At 41.3% G+C, this 21,729-nt stretch overlaps 1 protein-coding gene across 4 annotated transcripts; it reads right to left on the reverse strand.

Moving 5' to 3' along the window:
* Positions 1-1,125: 1,125 nt before the first annotated feature.
* On the reverse strand, positions 1,126-19,048 carry SLC18B1 (solute carrier family 18 member B1). 4 transcript variants are annotated; one of them, XM_075748144.1, is made up of 14 exons: positions 18,415-18,591; positions 17,741-17,880; positions 16,550-16,645; positions 14,800-14,873; positions 13,872-14,019; positions 10,842-10,998; positions 9,176-9,312; positions 7,408-7,509; positions 6,338-6,429; positions 5,576-5,671; positions 4,788-4,862; positions 3,285-3,378; positions 3,151-3,197; positions 1,126-1,659 (listed from the first exon to the last, which is right to left on the reverse strand). In XM_075748144.1, exons 1-14 carry the CDS (start codon positions 18,458-18,460, stop codon positions 1,587-1,589), a joined length of 1,377 nt encoding a protein of 458 aa, XP_075604259.1. In that variant the 5' UTR covers positions 18,461-18,591; the 3' UTR covers positions 1,126-1,586. The 4 variants fall into 4 exon arrangements, with proteins under 4 accessions (XP_075604259.1, XP_075604261.1, XP_075604260.1 ...); XM_075748146.1 differs by lacking the exon at positions 18,415-18,591 and adding an exon at positions 18,785-19,048 and having other exon boundaries at positions 1,357-1,659; XM_075748145.1 differs by having other exon boundaries at positions 1,357-1,659; positions 18,550-18,600.
* Positions 19,049-21,729: the final 2,681 nt, after the last annotated feature.

Genomic DNA, 21,729 nt, shown 5'->3' on the forward strand with positions numbered 1-21,729 from the left:
ACAAATCTGGAAACCAGGATTCCTCTTCAGGTTTCTTTTGCCTCCATTGCGTATGTGAAAGAATTGAGGGGAGAAGGTATGTTGCCAGAAAGCTAGAGGGGTTAGTTAAGCCTGTCTAGTTTCTACTGGAGATCTGGAGAAGTTCAGGCATTGCAGGACAGCTCATTAATTTCAGTGACATTTGTGCTCCTTCTGGTAATCCTGGCCACTTCAGGTAAGTGAACAAGTCATTCCACAAAGAGAGCTAATTAAGTCTCATATCTACGGATCTGCATCTTGTCCTCCTCATGTCTACCTCTAGTCCTCTCAGCTCCTTCTCACCTGCCTCACCGTGGGCAGTGGCAGGGTCAGCACTTCCTAACAGGTTGAGTTGTACATTCCCAGTTGAGTTGTACACCGATACAAAGGGAAAGGGAGCTATTGCCAGGATGTTCCTGGGGAAGCCTGCCCTTTGGCACCCTGGGGCTTCACAGTTCAGCTAGCTACTGGAGCAGTTTTTCTGCTAGTGCCCTAAAAAGGGCTCTGGCAGAGAAAGAAGTATTTCTCATATGAATTGCAGTAGCTACTCACGAGAGAAACTAATAGAAATTGCTAGGATTAGACCATTTTTCTAAGCCCCTTCTAGGACCCAGTTCTGCACTGAAGGACAAACTAAAAGACTTTTGCAACAACTGAGATCAAGCAGCCTAGTGTGCGTTTGCCAGGCATGCCCTTGTCTCAGGTACCCTTGCCTTTTTTTTGCCAAGCATCTGGAGTAGGCAAGATTATTTTTTCCCCCTCCATTGTTGGAAAATAGTAGCCCTACGATTTTTGATAGATTTACTGTTGCAAAGGCAATTAGTACAAACATTCCAGTTCGCATTTACTAGTAGAATAGATCTCACACACCAAGCTGAGTCTTTGTATATAATACAAACACATATACAGCTGTGCCTATATGTATACACACATGCACAAACGATGCCGAGTCTCCTCCAGGACTGAAGATCAGTCAGTTCTGTGTGGAGATGCTAAGTCTTCTCTTCATTACCTTTGCATCCCATTTTCAGGCACTTTCAAGATAATAAAAGTGCTGGTAGACACCAAGTCTTTTAGACTCTTGTTGTCTAAGAAAATTCACAAAACTTAGGAAAAAAAGTTGCTTTATTGAAAACAATATTGTGCTTAATGCCTTGTCATTCTAAATTCTGTATCAACATTTTATGTTATCAGTTAAAGTATTACAAGGTAACAAACTTTCTTTAAAAAAATACAGAAAATCATGGTAGCAAAATAGTAGCTTTACCCAAGAATAATGCACAGCAGGCTCAAATATAGAAACCAGACATTTGAAAACACACCTCTTCGCATACAGGCTGACATCTAAGGGTTACTCATCACTTCAGCCAATCCACGAGGACTTCCAAAAGAAAGGCAGTCAGTGTTTAGTGTTTCAAAACAGTAATGCTGCTACAACTAAGCCACACCTGGTTGTTCACTAAGGGATCATGTATCCCAGCTCCAGAATAATGAAACACTGTTAAGTCCACTCATCTCAACACTAGGTTAAACCACAGTAGTACACAGAGAATTGAAAGGGTGTCTGGCTATGTTTCACTGCCCATCAGATGAGTTCGTTCTTCATTATTACCAGGAGGATTTTGCAGGCTGGAACTGGAACTGTTTGCACAAGGAAAAGAACAGGAGAGAAGAAACAGCTTTAATATTCTCTGGATACTTCTATACAATACAAACATTATAACAAAAAAGCCACACATTTACATGGAAAGAGCTACATGGATCACTGGATTTGGTTACCCACTATTTCACAGAACCACGTCCTACTGCTTTTACACCTATCATTTCACAGAATCACAGAACAGTTTGGGTTGGAAGCAATGTTTAAAGGTAATCTAGTCCAACCTCCCCTACAATTAGCAGGGACATCCTCCATTAGATCACGTTGCTCAGAGCCCCATCCAACCTGACCTTGAATGTTTCCAGGGATGGGGCATCAACCACCTCTGTTCCAGTGTTTCATCACCCTCATTGTAAAAAATGTCTGTCTTTGCCTAGTCTGAATCTACCCTCTCTTAGTTTAAAATCATTACCCCTTGTCCTGTTGCAACAGGCCCTATTAAAAAGTCCGTCCCCATCTTTCTTATAAGTCCCCCTTTAAGCACTGAAAGGCTGCAATAAGGTCTCCCCAGAGCCTCCTCTTCTCCAGGCTGAACAATCCCAACTCTCTCAGCCTGTCCTCACAGGAGAGGTGCTCCAGCCCTCTGAGCATCTTTGTGACCCTCCTCTGGACTCGCTCCAACAGGTCTATGTCTGTCTTGTACTGGGGACCCCAGAGCTGGGGTCTCACCAGAGCTTAGTAGAGGAGGAGAATCATCTTCCTCGACCTGCTGGCCATGCTTCTTTTGATGTGGCCCACGATACAGTTGGCTTTCTGGGCTGTGAGCGGACATTGCCAGGTCATGTCCAGTTTTTCATCTACCAACACCCCCAAGTCCTTCTCCTCAGGGCTGCTCTCAATCCTTTCATCCTCCAGCTTGTATTGATACCAGGGGCTGCCCTGACCCAGATGCAGGACCTTGCACTTGGCCTTGTCAAACCTCATGAGGTTCACATGGGCCCACTTCTCAAGCTTGTCCAGGTCCCTCTGGATGGGATCTCTTCCCTCAGGCGTGTCAACAGCATCACTCAGCTTGGTGTCATCAGCACACTTGCTGAGGGTGCACTCAATCCCACTGTCCGTGTCACTGATGAAGGAATTAAACAGTACTGGTCCCAATACGGCCCCTGAGGGACACCACTCATCACTGATCTCCATCCAGACATTGAACCGTTGACCATTACTCTCTGGATGTGACCATCCATCCAATTCCAGCTCACAGACATCCTCTTGAGAGGAACCATCAGTAGGGTTTGTTCATTAATGCCACCATCCTGTTGCTTGTGTAGAATAGACATTGCCTGGTTTAGGTCCTCTGTTTAGGTCAGTAGGGATTTAAGAAAGGCATATAGACAAAGTATTTAAGCAATATTTTTACTGCTCATTTTGTCATTCATTATCAGGTTGGTAGCAAGGAAAATATGGAAGCACAGCTTCCAAAGGCTTGCTTCATATAGCTGCAAGTAAAATATAGAATAAATATCTGAACATACCTTCTCCTTCTTGCCTCAGTGATATAGAATATTCCAGTTGCAAGACCCTTTGAGGAAACAGTTACAATTGTAATAATAACGTTATGCTCATAATTGCAATAGATATAAAAAGCAAAAAATGTGTAATTACTTACAGTTAACAGTGCCCATCCTCCCTGGATGGCTGATGCCCATTCAAAACCCAGCTTTTCATTTAGAAATCCTCCTAGAGTGGGACCTGCAAACGACCTGCAACAAATCAAAATGAGGTACTGGCTTCCCCCTCAAAAAAAAGTTAACCTATCGTATTCTCAGAGAACTTTTTCATTGCATTTTGTGGCCTCCCTCCATTGATTCTCTCTCCTTTGTCAACAAAGGGATTGTCCTCTACAGGCCTAACTTTCCTATAATCCACAATAAGTATTAAATCCTTGTTTGCCATGACCCCAATAAACCTATCTCATTACCTCCTCAGCTGGAAATAGGATCCACACCAGAAAGCTGAATGCACTCCTCTCTATCTGGAATGGCTTAGAGGCCCCATTAACAGCCATGTTCTAACAGTTCTATCACTTTTATCATAAAAGAAATTTAAACTCTCACCCCTCAAAATGTAAACCTTTCAAATTTCAGGACAAAAGACTGGTGGATGTAGGCAGGTGGGGAGGCACATCGTGACAGACACGGTCACTGCAAGGTTGCGCTGTATGTAATTGGCCTGCACTTCCAGGTCTAAGGAAAGATTACACAGCTACTGTCGCTTTATGAAAGGTTTTACATGATAATGGTCTCTCACTACAGTAGGGGACAAAACTGTGTAAAACTAGACACACTTTCTGAGAGCAAATCACATAATAAAACCATGTTTGAGAACAGCATAAAACTGGGGTTTGGTAACTTTATACTACCTGTATCTGTACTGAACCCTATGCCAAATAAACAGGACAGTTAGAACTTCAGTTAGCTTGGGAAAAATGGTGCAGCCACAGAAGGCTACATGGACAGATAAAAAAGTCCTGGAAGTGGCTGTCAATAGGGTGAGTCTGTCACATCCCACTAAGTGACAACTCTGAAGCGTCACTCAGCCAGTAGCACCTTTCACTCATTTCTGTGATGATCACTGGGTAAGAAAGACAAGACACACTCTGCTAAGCTACGCAAACACAGACCTTGAAATATGGCTGTGGCTGAAAGAGAAGACTCTACCCTAAACTATCCCAGACAAGAGGAGGCAATGTGGAAAATAAAAGAGGGGGAGCAGAATTAGTCAGGAGCAGATCCCTCACTCCATGTGGGCAGACTTAGCCTTGTAAAAAATGAGGGCCCACCTCTCTGTATATTAAGCATTAAATATCTCAGTGACAACAGAAATGATCACACAGAAGGGAGAGCTAACATCCACTTAATCACTGCAGCTTTTTGATATGCAGGGCAATACATTTCAAGGAAGAGAAGTTCAGAGTACAATCCCTTTGTTGGATAAAAAGCTCTGTTTTAACATGTTCACCAGGCATCTGTTTAGCAAGAACCTTTTGAATCAAGGTCATCACAATGACTGCAATGCAAGACTTCCAGCTGCAATGCAGCAGGCTTTCACGTGGCAATATCACAGAATAACCAGGCACTCACAGCAAACAAAAAGGTGACTGTATACCTACCCAAGGGACCAGACGGCATTGAAGAGCCCAGACACCAGTCCCAGCAGACTCAGACCTTCTTCAAATCCATTCTCACTGCAGAAAGACAGACCAGTTAGAGTAGTACAATACATTATTATGTCTCAGTCTATAACCTTCCTCTATAAGGAAAGTTTTTTCCCCTCCTTTCAATTTACACATAACAAATAGTTAACAAGCAAAAGTATACAGTAGAATCATGTCTTTTTACCTAGTACTTTTTTCTTTTTTTCATACAGCAAGTGTAAAACAGTAACAGTTGTTTTTTTAAGAAGGAAAGACCTGGTTCCAAGAGGAACATACTAATAAGAGTAAATCTAGACCCTTCTAGTCATCATCATCAGTACAGACCTTGTACTGTGAGCAAATATGACTCCTGTAGGCTCAATTGTTAATGCCAACGCAGACTGAAAATCCAGTGAAAACTGCTTGCTATTAATCATCCTCAGAAGCTGAAATAAATCCTATCTATATGAAAGCACACAGAGGTTGCCCCATACTATGAGACCCAAAGTCTGATGGACTTCAGCGTGTTCATAACACTGAGATAGACATTTGCAAATTTATATCTGGAGTATGACGACTGGGGTGCTCAGTCAGAAAAAAACTAAGACAAGAGCAGTGAAAGCACTTAAGTGTAACTCACTGCCTTTGTCTCGAAAAGCTGGAAGAAATCCACACCAAAACCCTACTTCATATTCGCCCCCGAAAACTAGTTGCAGTTTCTTACTGTCAGTAAGATGAAAGATGTGTTGGACTGAGTTACTTACTATGCACAGTGCAGCATCTCTGGAAACACTGGGATAGCACTCATGCCAATGGAAAAGCCAATCAAAACCAGCACTAGCACAAACATCCACAGCTGACTGAAAAAGAGGCATTTAAAAGAAATTAGGTGCTGAAGACTCTTTTCAAATAAGGACACCATTTGCTGTTTATCAGCTCTCCATGACTGACCAGAAAACTAGGTTTCTTGAAGCAGAGAACAACTCTACTTTAAATGAACGCTAAGACTTGAAAATACAGCTCTATGCTTAGAAAAAGACTTAGTAAGAGAATTTAAAAATCCTGTGCTCAAGTTAAACATTTCCTTATCAAATGCAGTTCATTTTAAGAGGAGCACATAGAAAAGAGGTGGACAGATAAGCTTAACTCAGCAATACATATATCTAAGCTCCAGACTTGTGTTGTTGCACAAGTGAAGGATTTTGCAGGTACAGTTTGTAGCCTGATACATTATACCCAAATAGACTCAGCTAAGACAAAGAATGTTGATGATTTTACCTATTTCCTTTTCTCAAAGGCAAAGACAGTAAGAAAAAGCAAAGAAAAAGGATATATTTTACAAAGCAGATCTCAATTTTCAGATGCTTCTGCTGCTTTACATTCATAGTCTCAAGTTAAAAAAAGCAAACCTGTTTCATGCACAGAGGTGCTAACTATAGACTTGTGGGCATACAGGACTATGGTCATGATAGCTGTGACAAAAACATCACATAAGGGGACAGGTTCAAGAAGAGGCAGTTCTGTACCTTTCAATGTGCAGCACAGGAGCAGGTCCTAACATGAAAAAGCACAGTGCTGTCATTAGGCCTCCAGATACCAGCAACCACTTCCTGAGGTACTGTGAAAGAAAATGAAGAGGTGGGTAACTTAAAAATGTGAATTTGTAACGTAATACCCCTCTTCTAAATTTTCATCTCCTGAAAAGTACTGCTCTTGCAGAGACCATCATTATACACAAACTGGGAATCCACAATTTCTCTGCCAGTTCTGAACACCATCAAGAAACACTGAATTCATGTTTCCTCACCACCAATGCAATCACTGGCAGCAGCTGCTTAATAGAGAGATCATTTCAGGATATTGAGTAACAGTGCTTCTCTGTTAGCAAAGTATTTTAGCTATTACTCTTCCTTAGTATGCAGCATTGATACCATGCAGCATTGCATGTAATTCTCATGTACAAAGGCCATTATTAGTTTGTGTCAGGAAAAAAAAACAGTGTCAGAAAACTGGCACTGTCCTTCATGCACAGCATTCAAAGTCTCCAGGTTTCCTTGATCAATTAGCAGTGGCTGCCAACCACGCAGTTTTACATACATCAATGCCAAAGTCTCTTTCCATGGTGCAGTTAAGAGCTAGAGAACCACAGTCGGTCAGTGTGCTGATCTATTTTGGATGTTACACTTTTTAAGACAAAGTCAAACACAGCTAATTGGAACATCTTCACTCCTGTATTCAAAAGCTGATACAATTAGATGTGGACAAAAGCATGAATAACTGGGACATGTTTTCCCACTCTCCATTCCATAGTGGCTGGAAATAGGTTGTGCTTAGTCCACTGGAAAAGCTCACCACATTTCAACTACAGGATACTTGTTCAATATCCTTTAATAATTTGGACATTCATGTATTGCCTGGACCTTGCAAAAGAGACCTTCCAGTTGGCAGTATTCAGTGTGTGTGCAAGGTCCTGAAAGACAGATCGCTTTACAGGACCAGGCCTACATCCATCGCTTCAATATGGGGAGTCTTCCAGTTTTACCTAAATGCACAGAGTGCTTTACTAACCCTGCACGTACAGCAGGGTAGTACTCACTGGCAGTTTGTCGCTCAGGAGCCCGAGGAGGGGAGAAGACAGGGAGTATGAGAGTGCCAAACCAAGGAATACCAAACCCACATAACCAGCTGGGAGTTTGAACTATGGGAAGGAAGACAAAAAAAAAAAAAAAAAAAACCAACAAAAAAAAAACCAACAAACAAAACAACCGTCAAACCGTACATGCTACAAAGGACAATCAAAGAATAATATTCTAGGTCTGAAAAGCATAATTTTAAGTATTTTACTGATACCATACAGAGGTTTTTCAAGCATTTGAAGTCATTAGCAGAGCTCCAGTTTCCTTCCACTTCCATTTCTAAGCATGGAGTGAAAACACCCCAACACAACTGTATTCAGATAAAGCCTAAATAATGTCAGGAGGAGACACTATGCTATGTCCCTACACCAGCACACTGGATTCTAACATTAATATCTGGCACACTGAAACAGACACTTTAGACACTGAAGTTTAGATGGATTTAGTCTTTACCTCTCCAATCTTCAGTTTTATTTCCACTTAGAGAAGCGTAAATATTATAGTCATCCACTGCTAATCAGTGCATCCTAAAAGTAAATAGTGCTATAAAACGCAACTCTGTCTTTTCAACCAAAGGAGGATTTTTATGAGAATGAGTAAGAGGCTTTTTGCAAACACCCTGAGGTCTACATTTTCCTAATGCAGAGTCACATTTCTGTATTGAAACAAAGTGTGCAATGAACCAAAAGCATACCAGTCTCTCAAATGAGTGCTTTAACTACCAGTTAGAAGGTATTCCAAGATGTTTCACATGGCATGGACTACATAAATATTCACTACTTCCTTGCCATATGCAAGCACTTAATAATAACTCTAATTTAGTGGTTAGAACACCTGCCAAGAAGGCTACAATGCTTTCATAGCAAGTATCTGTTAGCACAGAGCAGAGGGGAAGCAGAAGAGCCACACCAGTGTGTGATAATCTACAGTGGAATAATTACAGATCCCTCCTGGGTGGTGGAAGATGTACATTCACATATCTGCTGATGGAAGAGGTTAGCACCAAGACTCCTCCACCTTGTACGAGTGCTCTAAGGATTGGACTAGACAGATGAAAAGTAGTAGCATAACCACCTGGGAAATGCTATTCCCTCGAAAAACAATTAGTAAATAAACCACTCAAAAAGCATTGCTTAATTTCACACAGGAACAGAATCTTAAACTGTTTTTCAAATTCATTACCTTAAACACCATTAGGAAAATAAATAAGTAAAATTAATCAGGAAACAAATAAATAAATATTAAAAGCAATTAAAGTAAATAAATAAAACAGCATTTGCTGTTTTAATGAGTGAGTGAAGTCAGCTACATAGTTGCAATCAGTTTAATTTTGGCATTGCTGTAAGAGAAGGTAGGGCTGTGACATGTCACTGAAAACTAATGTCCGCATCAAGAGATATAATACTGTCAGTGACTGTTGCAGTTTTACAGAATTTGCTCTCAGAAAAAAGTCCCTCGTTTCCAAACCCAGCTGCTATTCCCTGTTCAGAGATGGTATTCTGCAGCTGAAAGCCAATTAAGTGGAAAAAGCACATTTTTAAAGGCCTCATTCTGAGACCGAAGAGCAACAGTAGAAATCAAGGTATTTGGAAATCACGTTATTAACAGTTAATTAAAGCAATGCAGTTGAATTAGGCTTAATTTTGTTTAGGATATTTAAACTGAATTTATAACCAGTTATTTACTATTCAGCAAGTCAAGACTTCTCTGCATGTTAACAGGACTTACCTTCTTTAGGATAAAGAGAGACATTGTGGGATCCAAAAAGCCCAAGCACGCACTTAGAGAAAATATAGTAAGACAGAGTAGTAAGACTTTTGGCAGAAGAATGAGCTTCCAAAAGGAGTCCTTGCTAGGGATTGAATCTGTTTCAAGAGAAAAGGGAGGGGAAAGTGCATTATTTTCAGCAGCATAAGCTCATGATTGATCATCTTGATTTAGAAATCAGTATTTCCCTTTTTCTAGTCCTATTACTCATTATCTAACAAATGAAAATCCATAGTAGATTATTACACACTACACTGTTTTTATATTAAAAATGAAATTTGATTGGTGAATAAAAGAAGAAAAGTACACCATTTAGATTCCAACATTGCAAATCCCCAACTTGAAAAGAACAATAGCATGTACTATTCCCAGTTATGTGAAAATACGGTTATTTCTCCGCTAGCTCTTAAACAATGAAAATCTCATGGATACATCTCAACTTAAAAGAACATGCACAACCCATTCATACGCTATCAGAGAAACATGCTATGAAAGTAAAATAAAAAGATTGCTAGTTATTAGTTGAGATCTGCCCCAATTTTTAAGCAACTAGTCATCTGGGTGTCCTACATGTTCAATTTGTACTCCAAACAGGAAGTTTCTTTCAGATGTCATGGTTAGATGTCATTTCTAAGTAAGGCTTCCTTCCTGATGCTGTTGGTGCTTTAATAGCTGAATGTGGTCTTAAAATATGCACAAAACTAAAAGTTCATTCATTAGCATCCACCAGCTCAGAGCTAACACTTATTTAACATAGTTTCAAACTGGCTAGTAATATCATGACTCCATACAATTTCAGAGCTTGGGGAGGCAGGGGGAAAGCCAGCAGTAGCAGCACATGGTTAATCACTGTAAGTTTCTTCTAAAAGCCAATATATATGAAGTTATTCTCCAAGGTTTTCATATTTAAGAGGAAAAAATATTTTTAAAAATGTATTTAAGTTACTAGTTTTTAGTAACTTTTAGTCTTTAGATAATACTAACAGAACTATAACCTTGCAATAACAATCTTGTGTGAAGACTTTAACTCTCTGTCCAAGTTAACTTTCTGTCCAAGCAGGACCATCTAAAATTTAACCAAATTCATATGACCTCCAACACTTCAGTTAAACCCCTCCTTTATTAACTTTACCATTCTCTCATGTTAATCAGATCCTGCATCATTCAGTACAAATAAACCCTTTTTGTTCTCCCTGTAATTCCAGGGTTTTTTTCCCCTCCGTTAACCCCTCAAACATGTCAAGTTCTCTTGTTTTAGGCAAAACCTATCTCCACCTTTTCTTCAACTAGATGTAATGACAAGCTGATACAAAGACAACACAACTGATCCTTTACAAGCCCTGAAGCTAAAGAGATAAAAGAAAACAAAAATTTATCTCAGTTCACTTCCACACAGAGTTCTTAGTGTTTGCAGAGATGGGCATGAGGTGTTGGATTCATTCCAGGCCATCTGCACGCATTAATTTTAATTTGCGTTAAAACACAGGCCTGATCAAGATCACAAGTTAATTCAGCTGGAGCTTTGCCCTCTGAGTTGTACCAAACTCCAGAAACCGGTATTTTTCTAAAACAGTTATATACACGAGAAATTAAGGTGAATGAAGGAGAAAGGAAGAAGAGTGCTTACCATATTTTGGTAATACGCACATATTCACAGGCACCAAGAGTAACACTATGCATCCCAGTGTAACGAAAGGGACCTCATAACCAAACGATTGATACAAAAAGCCACCTAAAGGTGGGCCCAGCACCAGTCCAAGTCCTGTAAAAATTTCAAGGCTGCCCTAAAGGATGAAAAAGAAAGCAAGCAAAAGAAAGCAAGCAAAAAAAAAAGTCTGAATGCCAAGAAACTCTAGTGTAACAATAAAAGCAATCCATTTTTCTGAGGAGCAGCACAACAGGCAGGCTAGTGAAAAGAAAAAGGCACAGCATCACTAAAGGGGATAGTGGCCAGTAGACCTGCACAAAGTGGGATATCAAGAGGAATTTTACAGTTGTCTGCGTGACAGTCATCACTTCTTTCGCTTCACTACAGGGAACCGCCTGTAACCGCAGCGTGAGCCACTCTGCTGTCACCTAACACATCCCAGTCCTGAGGCAAGACAAACACTCTCCTCGTGGAAAGCATCTATAGGACGACTCAGGCTGAAGTGATCACCTCTCCCAGCTGCAGTTACACTCCAGCCAGTGGTGGGGGAGGACCCAAACAAGCCTACTCGGATGGGTCATTATCTCATGGGATGAGGTACCTGTGCCAACTTAAAGCTTTCTCTCTATAACCGACCACCTGGATTCACTGACTAGGGGTAGGAAGTAACAGTGAAATTGTGATGGGGATAGCTCAGATTATTTTGGCTGTAATTTCATAACCTGGCATCTTTCAGAAGATACTAATTTTCAAAAGGACAATCCTACAGTAACACTTAAATCTTGTGTTACACCACCATAGTTACCACTGTCAACATCTGCCTCAATACTTGACTCATCAGTAATTAAGACCACCCCCTTTTAACAAGTAACAGCTGATGGTAATAACAGCTTACAGTTAAAGTTTTGTTAACTTCTGGGACCCAGAAAGTTAGTATCGGGATTCATCCTCATCTTTAATTTTACTGATTCAAGTCAGAGTGGTCAAATGGCACAAGAACAGGCACAGTAAACAGCAGCCAAATTCTTTACCCTAGGGTCTCAAGCTTTTCCTTTCCTAGGAAAGGAAATAACAACAGTATATGACTAGCAAGTCCTCAGAATTAGTTCTAGATAGATTTGAAACATTTTGGTAAACTTCAACACATGGAATGCCCAGGAGTTAACATAATTGCATCCAAATAATGCTTTTACTTTTATTTATGATTGGTGAGACTTCAGTTCAAATCAGGCTATGCATCATTTAGCCCCTTTAAGTTAATGAATTATTGGCAGGGGAGGGGGTAGACCTGAGGTTCTGCATTATTACAGATCAGGGAGGATAAGATAAACCTGATATTGTAAGACAGGTAATATTGTTTATGTTTTGAAGTTCATACCTCCTCCAACAGAGGGATAATGTTGACAGATGCTGAACTTTCCACTTCAACAAGGCTGACATGCCTACATTTAATAACTTCCCCATATATTCTCTAGGGTACACAATGGGTAAAAGGGGCGCTGAAAACTGGTACCAAAAGGGTAAGGAGAGGAAAAGTGCTTTTTAGTATCTAGCTCTATCAAGAAGGGCAATGAAAAGCAAGGCTAAAAATCCCTCATCCATTCCTTCAGGATTTATGATTTATCCATAGGATGTGCCTAGCTTCAACTAACCAGTTCTTTCTTCTGCCTCTGCCACCACCACAAGCAGAGCTCCCAGTAACAAGAACTCTCCATCATGTCCATTTAAGGATACTAAGTCTACATGAACAAATTTGAAAAGCTTTTATTCTCATGCAGAACAAGACATTAGAATGTATTATATGGCAAACAGACCAATATTTAAAGGTGATCTGTCTTCTGACAGCACCATTTCTAGATTTTAAACAAAGGTAGCCACCAAGCCACAGCTGTGTAGCATTTCTGATTGTGGTCTTGAGCTGACCTTCACCACCACATACTGTTTTCAGCTATGCATCATGTTTATTGTGCTGCCACCATAGAATTGCATTTATTATGAAGTCTTATTATAAGGTAGATAACTAAGTCTCTTTAAGTCAAGGTTACTGCACTTACCTATTTAAATTACATTTAAATTTGCAATCAGGAAATCTTAACCTTATTGACTGAATAAATCCAAAACATGATTACGTATTACAATGTATAACCTGCTTTCCAAAGAAATTGCCAGGTCCCCACTGTTGATACAATTTAGTTGTGTTTTGCTAGTTAGGAGGTCATACTTTTATAGACATTTATTTAAAGAAGTAACTATACAGCTTAACAACAACATTAATAAAAGCATCAACTTTTCCAATTTTATTAAATGTTCTGTGGATGTTCTTAACATTTGTTCACTCATTAAAAATTAACCCAGTTATTTCTGTCAGTCTATACTTCAATTGAAACCACAATTTACTGAAAAAGAAAAAGCAGCATTTTATTAAATACAACACTTTTTTCTTCCCTAACACGATAAAAACTAACTAAGGGTAATATCTCTGGTTGAAATGAATCATTGACGACCAGAAACAGTGCCCTCCAAATTTCCAGAAGTTCTAGGTCTCCTCTTCTCATACATCACTTTTATCAATAGATTAGAAAAATGAAATCAAAATTGTTTCCAGTTTTGCATCTTTCAGTCATTTAAGTCAACACTATTTGAATGAATTAATCAAACTTCTTGAATCAGTCCACGTGGATTCTTATTATCCATGTAGAAGTAGTCACTAAAAGCTGTGTTAGTATTTTAATAGTCTGATTTCAACTGAAGAGATAACTACTGTCATTGGTGCTCAGCTGCCTTCAAAACATAAGCAACTAGTGCATACTGCTTAATTTATACCTAATTGGAGTTATTCTAAGGTCTAAACTTGTTCTAGGACTGTGATTCTCAATTACAACAGTGACAATTTCAAATATGCCTACATATGAGACAGCAGATTTTTTTCCTCCTGTTTTTATGTTGCCTCGTGGTAATGTATCATACTGCAGGTACTTACTTAGCTGTAACACTAGTTTTTGCACTTACCAGGACAGTAGCTATATTATTGGGAAATGCCTTTGCAAGGATTGAAAATGATGCTGTCATTGCTGCTGCAAAACCTACTGCATCCATTGCTCTTACTAAAAAGCACAAACTGATGAATATTGGTCCACTTGGCACCTTGTCCAGCATTCTGAAAAAAAACCCCAACAAAACAGTAAACGGAGATCTCTCAGGATGCAACATCTACTCAGTCATCTACTAAAGGCCTTGCAGCACTGTTTCTTATTCATTAAAGGACAGTTACAAGACACTCAATGCTTTCTGTTGCCACATCTTTTTTAATCACATCAAGGAAGTCATGCAAACTCTGCCAAACTAATTCTGGCAACTTTCTCCTTTCCCCTTTCTCTGGTGGTGAAGAGAGCACGAAAAACCCAACCTGTGAAAAACTCCAATGCCATCTTCTATTGTATTTCATAGCTTTTCCAAGCAACTGTGCAAGAAGTATGACACAATGAGTTACAGCTATCTAGTAAGAGCTTCCTTCATTGTTAATAAAACTTTTATTTTGCTGAAATGAGTGGCTTAGCCTCTCCACTTGCCAGGCAAAGCTTCTCATTTGCACTCTACATTATAAAGAAAAGAATAATTAACACACGCAGAAATAGGTCCCTTATTGCTGCACTTTGACAGCCTTCTTGCTGTTCACCAACTATGGTAGTTATTTAAATATGTAGAACCTTCCTCCTTTGCTTTCGAAGTACTAAGTAGGCTTTGAAACCTATTGAAAGGGAGAAGTGTTCATTGTGCTTTGCAAGGGATAGATAAAAAGTAAAAATGCAAAAAGTTAGGTGATCTAACCAACACCTGAAAGATGCACAAGAATTTCCATTTTCGTGTCCATCCTTTCATATGGATGAAAATTATTACAAGACAAATGCAACAAAACTAACCAACAAAAATTACTCACCCAAACAGAATGGTCACACATCCTGAAACAAACATCCCTGCCACAAACATGAATTTTGCTCCAATATGTGTAAGCTGTAAATTAAATACCATTTTTACAAGTTACTATTTCAAGCCTAGATCAAAAATCCTTCAAAGTAAGTTACTATTAAGAAATCAAAACATTATGGGCAGTTTATAGCACACGTAACTAAAAGATCTGGAGACGCTGCTCCTGCTGGTGTGCCTTCATGCACTACTGAACCTAAAAATATTCTGAACGGTTAAATGACTTAACCCAGTTTTCAGAATGGTAAGACAATGGTGCAGTTAACTATTTCACAGCGGTGCACTGCAGCCTCTGCAGAGCAGCAGGTTACAGCAGCATTCCTCATTATAAACAAACAGAAAGTAATAGGTTCCCCCTCCACCACCGTCAGTCATGCCAAGTCAGAAAAACCTGTCACATACACGGCTAAGAAGAGTCAAAGGAAGCTGATTTTAAAGCAAATTTATCACAACCTTTAATAGTACAAAGCTTTGGCATAGGAAGCACAGTACCTTCAGGCTTCCCCATTCATTATCAGAGAAAAGACTCCACCTTCCTTCATTTCAGGGTGAAGGATGATGAAAGGCATGGAGTAAGGGTAACGCAATCCCATAACAAAGTGTATCTGAGCTTCTAATCCCATGCTGTAACTTCCCCTAAGGACAGCAGGTATTTCAGACTCTTCTTGTTCAGGCCTGGACAAAGTCCCTGTGTTTCAGCCATTACTAAAGCCCACATTTTGGCAAGATTCATTGAGACCTTCAGGATTTCTGATTGCTGGACTGCCCACCTCTATTGGTGCTCACTTCACCTGTCTGCAGCGAGGATGGTGCACTCGCTCACTCTCTCCTCTGCAAAGTACTGGGTGAGGGTTGTGCCATAGCTGAATGCCATCACGGGCACCGAGATTGGACTTACTTGTGTGACACCTTGATGACCGACCTTACCACCAGAGAAAATCATTCACCATGAGGTCAGCAAAGAGACTGCCCAGCCAAAGAAAGAGAATACTGTAAAACTGCAGCAGCCCCTACTTAAGAGAATGAGCTTGAGCAGCCCTAGCTGAAAATGCATAGACAGCGGTGCTCCAGCATATAAACAAACAAACTGTTAAATAATGTATTTGTAAGTTCTCTAGCATGAGAAAAATCCTGAATCTGTGGGAAAATGGAAGTTGCAAGAACTGGAGACATTTATCCCATATTGCTGTACAATGAAGTGGAAGGAGAAAACCAAGTTAAGCAGCAGAGAGTCATGAGGAAATGTTAAGAAAAAGGACAACATAACAGAAAAGAAGAAGGGGTGCAGCTAACTAAAAAAAAAAAACCCAAAAACCGAAACACCTTAAGAATGGCACCAAAGACAAACAGAATATATAAGTAAGTGATATAAATAAAATGGTGAGTAGGGGGAAAGGAGGCAACAGAAAGGAGACTTGATTGGCAGTTTACTCTGAAGCAAACACAACAGTTAACCAGAGAAACAAAACAGCTATATATCCGCCACCCTATGCTACCTTCGAGAACGACAGAAGAGTAATTTTTAAATTGTACTGACAAGACTTAGATCAGATTCAGACTGACTGGCCAGGCTCCAGTTACTGCAGACACAAGCCTGCAGGAGTGCTACTGAAGAGACAACTGTTTTCTCAGCTTTAGAGAACTGTCTTCATGTACCAACCTGTGTCATCACAGAAATAAGTTACAGCTTCAATTATACTTACATAATTTCCCAAGATTAAAGAAGTCAAGAAATTGACCAAAGCAAAACATCCAAAAATCAGGCCAACAACGGAGTTACTGGCACCTTTTTTTTCCGCCTGCAAAGAAGATCACAACTGCATAAAGATGGAGGCAAATTCTTGAGGTGAATAACATTCATGCCTTGTACATTCACTTTTTTTTTTTTTAATTCTCTATTCGTGCAGTTACAAAGCAATTTCCCTTCTCAAAGGCAGTAGGGGCTCATAAGGTAACAACACAGCAATTTGTGGACATGTTGCACTTCTATTTAAGCTATACGTAATCAAGGAAAAGCAATGTTCATTCCTCAATGAATGGAAACACCGTGGTGTTTGCTGAACAGGTGACCAGACTTTATACAGGTAGCTTCAGCTGGTGTGCAATGGAGCTAGCTACAAAGCTTTGATCCCTCACGTGATGAGAGGGCAGTGAACAGAGATAATCCATTATCTTTACTGTATCACGGCTCCCGATAACTAGCACCAGGCAATTTTTTGACTAATCCAACTGAAAATTACACTTACTTGGGTACAAGCAGTACATTGGAATATTCAGAGGAAAAATAATCTTAACGTTCCTTTGTTAATACTTGGGAACAACTTGGTCATGAGAGAAATGGACTTCTGCTGCAGAGACACCATGACCTTTTTTTTTATCCTATATTTAAACATTGTATTCATTCAACATAAGCAGAGATAATTTTTTCCCCTCCAGTTGCTAGGTCAGAAAGTTTAACACAGTGAATGATGGCCCAGCGTGAGTTAACAGAAAGACAGCTATAAATAAAAAGTCACCAAGTGGCTAAGGCACTGAAATGCAAGTCAGGACATGGGCAGAGTTTTAATCTCAGCTCTACTACCAAACTGCTGTGCAACACCGGGTGAAAAAAACTGTTTTAGTTCTTCAAGCATCCAGTTCAAATTCTATCTCATTTCATTAGTCTGCTGTGTCCTCTGCAGCCACAGGGAAGACGAAATTAGTCCATAGACAGGATCCAGGTCACCGTTAGATACACTCTAATCTATTTCAGCTAGCATCAGGCTATCACTATGAATTCCCACAACTCAAAAGTCTAACTCAGAGCTTAAAGCTCCATGGTGTTCAAGACCCTTTTAAAAGTTTCAACATGCAAAAAATAATCTGAAGAGTAGCTTGCTAAATTGTTGGTTTACCTCTGAAGGGAAAAAGGGTCCCAGGATTGAATAGCATATCATTGAACTGAAGTTTATAGAAGCTGTTGCGGCCATTGTAAATAGCTGTTCTCTGGTAAGCCGCCTTGACTCCTCACCAAGTGCTTCTGGCATGCCATCATCTTAAAATGCAAAAGAAAGACGGGAAAGAAAAGAAGTATTATACACTGATAGAGGGACCTACAATTTTCAAATCAGGTTTGAAAACTAAACTACGCACAAAACGCCTAGTCTCCCGGCTCTGGGGAATGAAATCAAGCCGTGCTACCTTCTCCCCGCACGCCGCAGAGCAGCCGCTGCCGTACGGGCAGCACCTTGCGGTGCCAGCCTGCAGCCGCCCCTCAGCCCACGGGCTTTAGCAGGAGCTGCCCCGCCGCGCTCCGGGCCCGGCCCCACGCGTACCCCCGCGGCACACACACCCGGCGTGGGCGCACACGCTTCGCCAGGACAGCCCCGTTACGCAGCACTGCGGGACTCAACCTCGGGGACAAACCCGTCCCCACCCCCTGCACTCCCGCTCCCTTTCCCAGCGCAGGCTCCGGTGCGGCGGATCGGTCCTTCAGCGCCGGCCCGGCCGCAGCAGGCAGAGCCTGCGGCGCGGCAGCTGCTTCCCCCGGTCACCGGCGGAGAAACGCGGAGCGCCCCTCGCCTCCCACCTGGGGGCCGCTCGCTCCCCGCGCCGTCCGCCACCCGGCTGCCCATGGGGAAGAAGCGCCGCGCCCGCTATGGCCGGCGCACTGCGCCACCTCCCCGTCGCCCGATCTGGCGGCTGCCGCGGGCTGCCAGCGTACCGGAGCCAACGGCAGCCCCGGTGCCCCGTCCGTCGCCACTGAGCATGCTCGGCGTGCTGCTCGGCGTGCTGCTCGGCGTGGGGGGCCGGCCTGCCGCGCCCCGCGTCCCACGCCCCGCCGGCCCTTGCCGGGAGCTGCGGGCCCAGCCGGGAGGTAGCGGGAGCGCCGCTGCGGGGCCGCCCGGGGAGCACCGGAGGCGACAGCAGGCGACGGGCTTTGGGCATCCGATCATAACGTGCTGGCTCCCAGGGTACGACGCGTATGTGGCTCAGGGGGTTCATGATGGCTCCTTAGCAAGATCGCTGGTCATCTACGCGGCCTCTAGCAAGTTAGAGGATCCATCGAACAGTAACAGAAGAGCTGAACGACGAAGTTGTCACAAGAATTAATAGCTGTAAACTAGCTAGGAGTAAATTCAGGCTAGAGACGAGGGAGAGGTGATCCTAGCAACACCGTTTGGTTCAAGTTGGAGGGGAGGAAAGTGAGGAAGGCGATGAGGCATAAGCTGGGGACCAAAATGTAATAAAAGACAGACCACCTATTGCTTGAAGAGAAAAAACAGTAATTACTTCGAAAAAGCACTGTTGTAACTAGGCCATCAGTATTCCACCTAATCACCAGTTATAAAACTATGATGCATAATAAGGACATTTCAGAGCAAATGTTGCCATGTGCCTAACTTTAGAATCCCATGCTCCACATGACAGGAAAAAGCAGAATTACTTTCTTATCACAAGATTAGGAAACATAAAAACTATTTAGCAGCCACAAAGAACAACAGCTACACATTCCTTTGCTGAAGCCTATTTTGACAATATATTGTGTGTGGCATATATTATGGGTGTGAAGTTGAAAAATCCCTAAGAACTACCTTGATCTTTTCCTGTCTGCCTCCAGAAAAAGACATAAACATAAATCCTTTTCATAGATACTGCCCCTTGAACAGCCTTACCCCCAAAAAATAAAGAGGAAGAGCACTTGCAAGTCATGCTGAGTTTGGCAAAAGGGTAATAAGAAAAAGGTGACACATGCAAAGCATGACACACAAATAGAGCAAATAAGAGAAACTTGTAGAGAGAGATTAAAATTGTGGCAAGAGAATAAAGCTCTCATTTTTGTGGCTAGAGTTAGGCAGTCAAATATGTTTAGGAGGTGCAAATAGTTTTCAGTCCAACTACTTGCTCTTTTCAGGCAAGACTCCCACTCAACAGATCACAACTACTTTCAAAACCCAGTCCTCTTCTCACTCGTTAATAATTACATGCGAGTAATGAGTAATCCAGTAAAGCCTATTGAGTCAGATTTCCGCAACGTCAGTGCGTGCAGTAGAAGGCTGAGGTGTGAGAAGTAGTAGTGATGCACTGTGATCAGCAAGAGCTATGGCTCCAATAATAAAACAGGGCTATGAACTCCGTATGCGTGCATACAGTTTACTTATGCACTGCTCATTAGTGCCAGAAGAAACCGATTGATGGAACATGTTTAACTCTTCATATATTTTTCATAAGCTATAAATATTTGTTAACCTTTGAACTGGGACTTGTTACCAGGCTGTCACAATAGTTTTTCAAGTCTAGCAAAAATAATTTCCTTAAAAGCATACAAGCCTTTCTTGCTTATGTCATGTCTACAGCAACTTTAAAAAAATGTGACTTTCAGATCCCAAATAGTATGTAGAATTCAAGCCTTGGAGGACTAGCCCTCTATAAATACTACAAATAGGGTCTACATCCATTGTTTCTGTCCACAGGGTAAAAACATATTAAGAACAATTGCCTTAAGAGCAGCTTCCTTCATGGACATCCAGGACATTCTGAAAAGCTCAGCACATGTGGGAATTCATATCCCTCGTTATTGTTCTGTATATTTGGAGAGATCTTAGAAATACTTTTGCATTGAAATCCAGAAATCAATTAGCCAATGCTTATTTGCATCATATTACTATTTCTTTTGCCAGAAGTCATGGTGGCTACACAGAGGTATTTGGAAAGAGTTTAAAATGGCTCTAACGCAACCACATGGTAACCGCACCCTTTAAAAGTCTAGTGCAGAATCTGTGAAAGGCAATGAAAACCAGCAAACTGTTTTGGTCAGTTATTATGACATCAAGGTCTTTCTTCCTTTCAAATCAGTATTGAAATGCCATAGCTTGTCCTCTTTCTGAGACACCAGAATGGTCTCACCATAATTTCTCCAGGAGCTTGAAACTCAACGCAGACATCTCTTGTGCTCCTGAGTAGCAGCATGTGGTTGGCTGTTCTGAACCGTTACCTGGAGGTGCTTGGCAATACACATCTCTCCCCTCTGGGCTGGTGAGCAGGACCTCTGTGGATATAGGGCAAGAAAATCAGTAAAAATAGTCTGGCCTCCCATCTTTATGATGCAGAACCTTTTTTTGGACTGTGTGACCAGGAAATGAATAAGATAATAGTTTAGGAAGAGTAGGGTGAAGTGTGCACTGATGTTATTTGTAAGGCTTCCAACTCGATGTTCCACAAGACTGAGAAATCATGTCTGTTTTGGAAGGAAAATAAGATCATTCTATCTTATGATATTGGAAATTTAATCATAACACATGCCTGTGCTTTGTATTTCTAGAAACAGATGTCAGAGGGAAATAAATTTTGCAAGGATTGTTCAGAACTGAAATTCTGAACTGACTGTTCAGAGTTTAGCAGTGTCGTGGACCTCTCTTGGGAGTTTGTAATACCTGACACTTTCGCCCGCCTGTGCCGCTGTCTGAACTGCTCTTACTCAGCTCCTGAGTCTCCACAGTTTACAACGCAGCACTTAAGCTACCGCTGGAGTCTGGCATTTTGAAGAAAAGATGGGTTGTGGTTGCGGGGGTGAGCACAGGGTGAAGGTAAAGGTTACCACAGCAAGAGTCAAGGAGGGAAATAGAGAAAGCAAAAAGGAGCAGGAAGAGGATGGCTGAAACAGAGTGAACCATTATACCTTCATGGTAGTACCGCTCTTCTGAAAAAGCCCCCAAGTTCAGTTGCCATTTTGATCATGGAAAAAAGAGGAAGGCTGCCACCCTGAAAAGGGGGGACAGTCAGGAGGAGCCGAGGAATTGAATGGAGAGCACAGGGGGTAGTATCTGTAATCAAAGGATTTTTAAATATATGCAGCAAGATGGTGAGTCCGAATGGATTGCCCAGAACAGCTGGCTGATGAGAA

The sequence above is a fragment of the Balearica regulorum genome, chromosome 3 (assembly GCF_011004875.1).
Source record: "Balearica regulorum gibbericeps isolate bBalReg1 chromosome 3, bBalReg1.pri, whole genome shotgun sequence".
NCBI lineage: Eukaryota > Metazoa > Chordata > Aves > Gruiformes > Gruidae > Balearica > Balearica regulorum.

What these genes read in the sequence shown, in the direction of transcription:
- SLC18B1 (XM_075748144.1), bottom strand. Translation starts at nt 18,460, where the DNA reads ATGGGCAGCCGGGTGGCGGACGGCGCGGGGAGCGAGCGGCCCCCAG. An exon ending in TCCTGAGCGACAAACTGCCA is followed by an intron (nt 6,430 to 7,407) that starts GTGAGTACTACC and finishes TTTCTTTCACAG; the next exon opens with TACCTCAGGAAGTGGTTGCT. An exon ending in GAGATGCTGCACTGTGCATA is followed by an intron (nt 4,863 to 5,575) that starts GTAAGTAACTCA and finishes GTCTTTCTGCAG; the next exon opens with TGAGAATGGATTTGAAGAAG.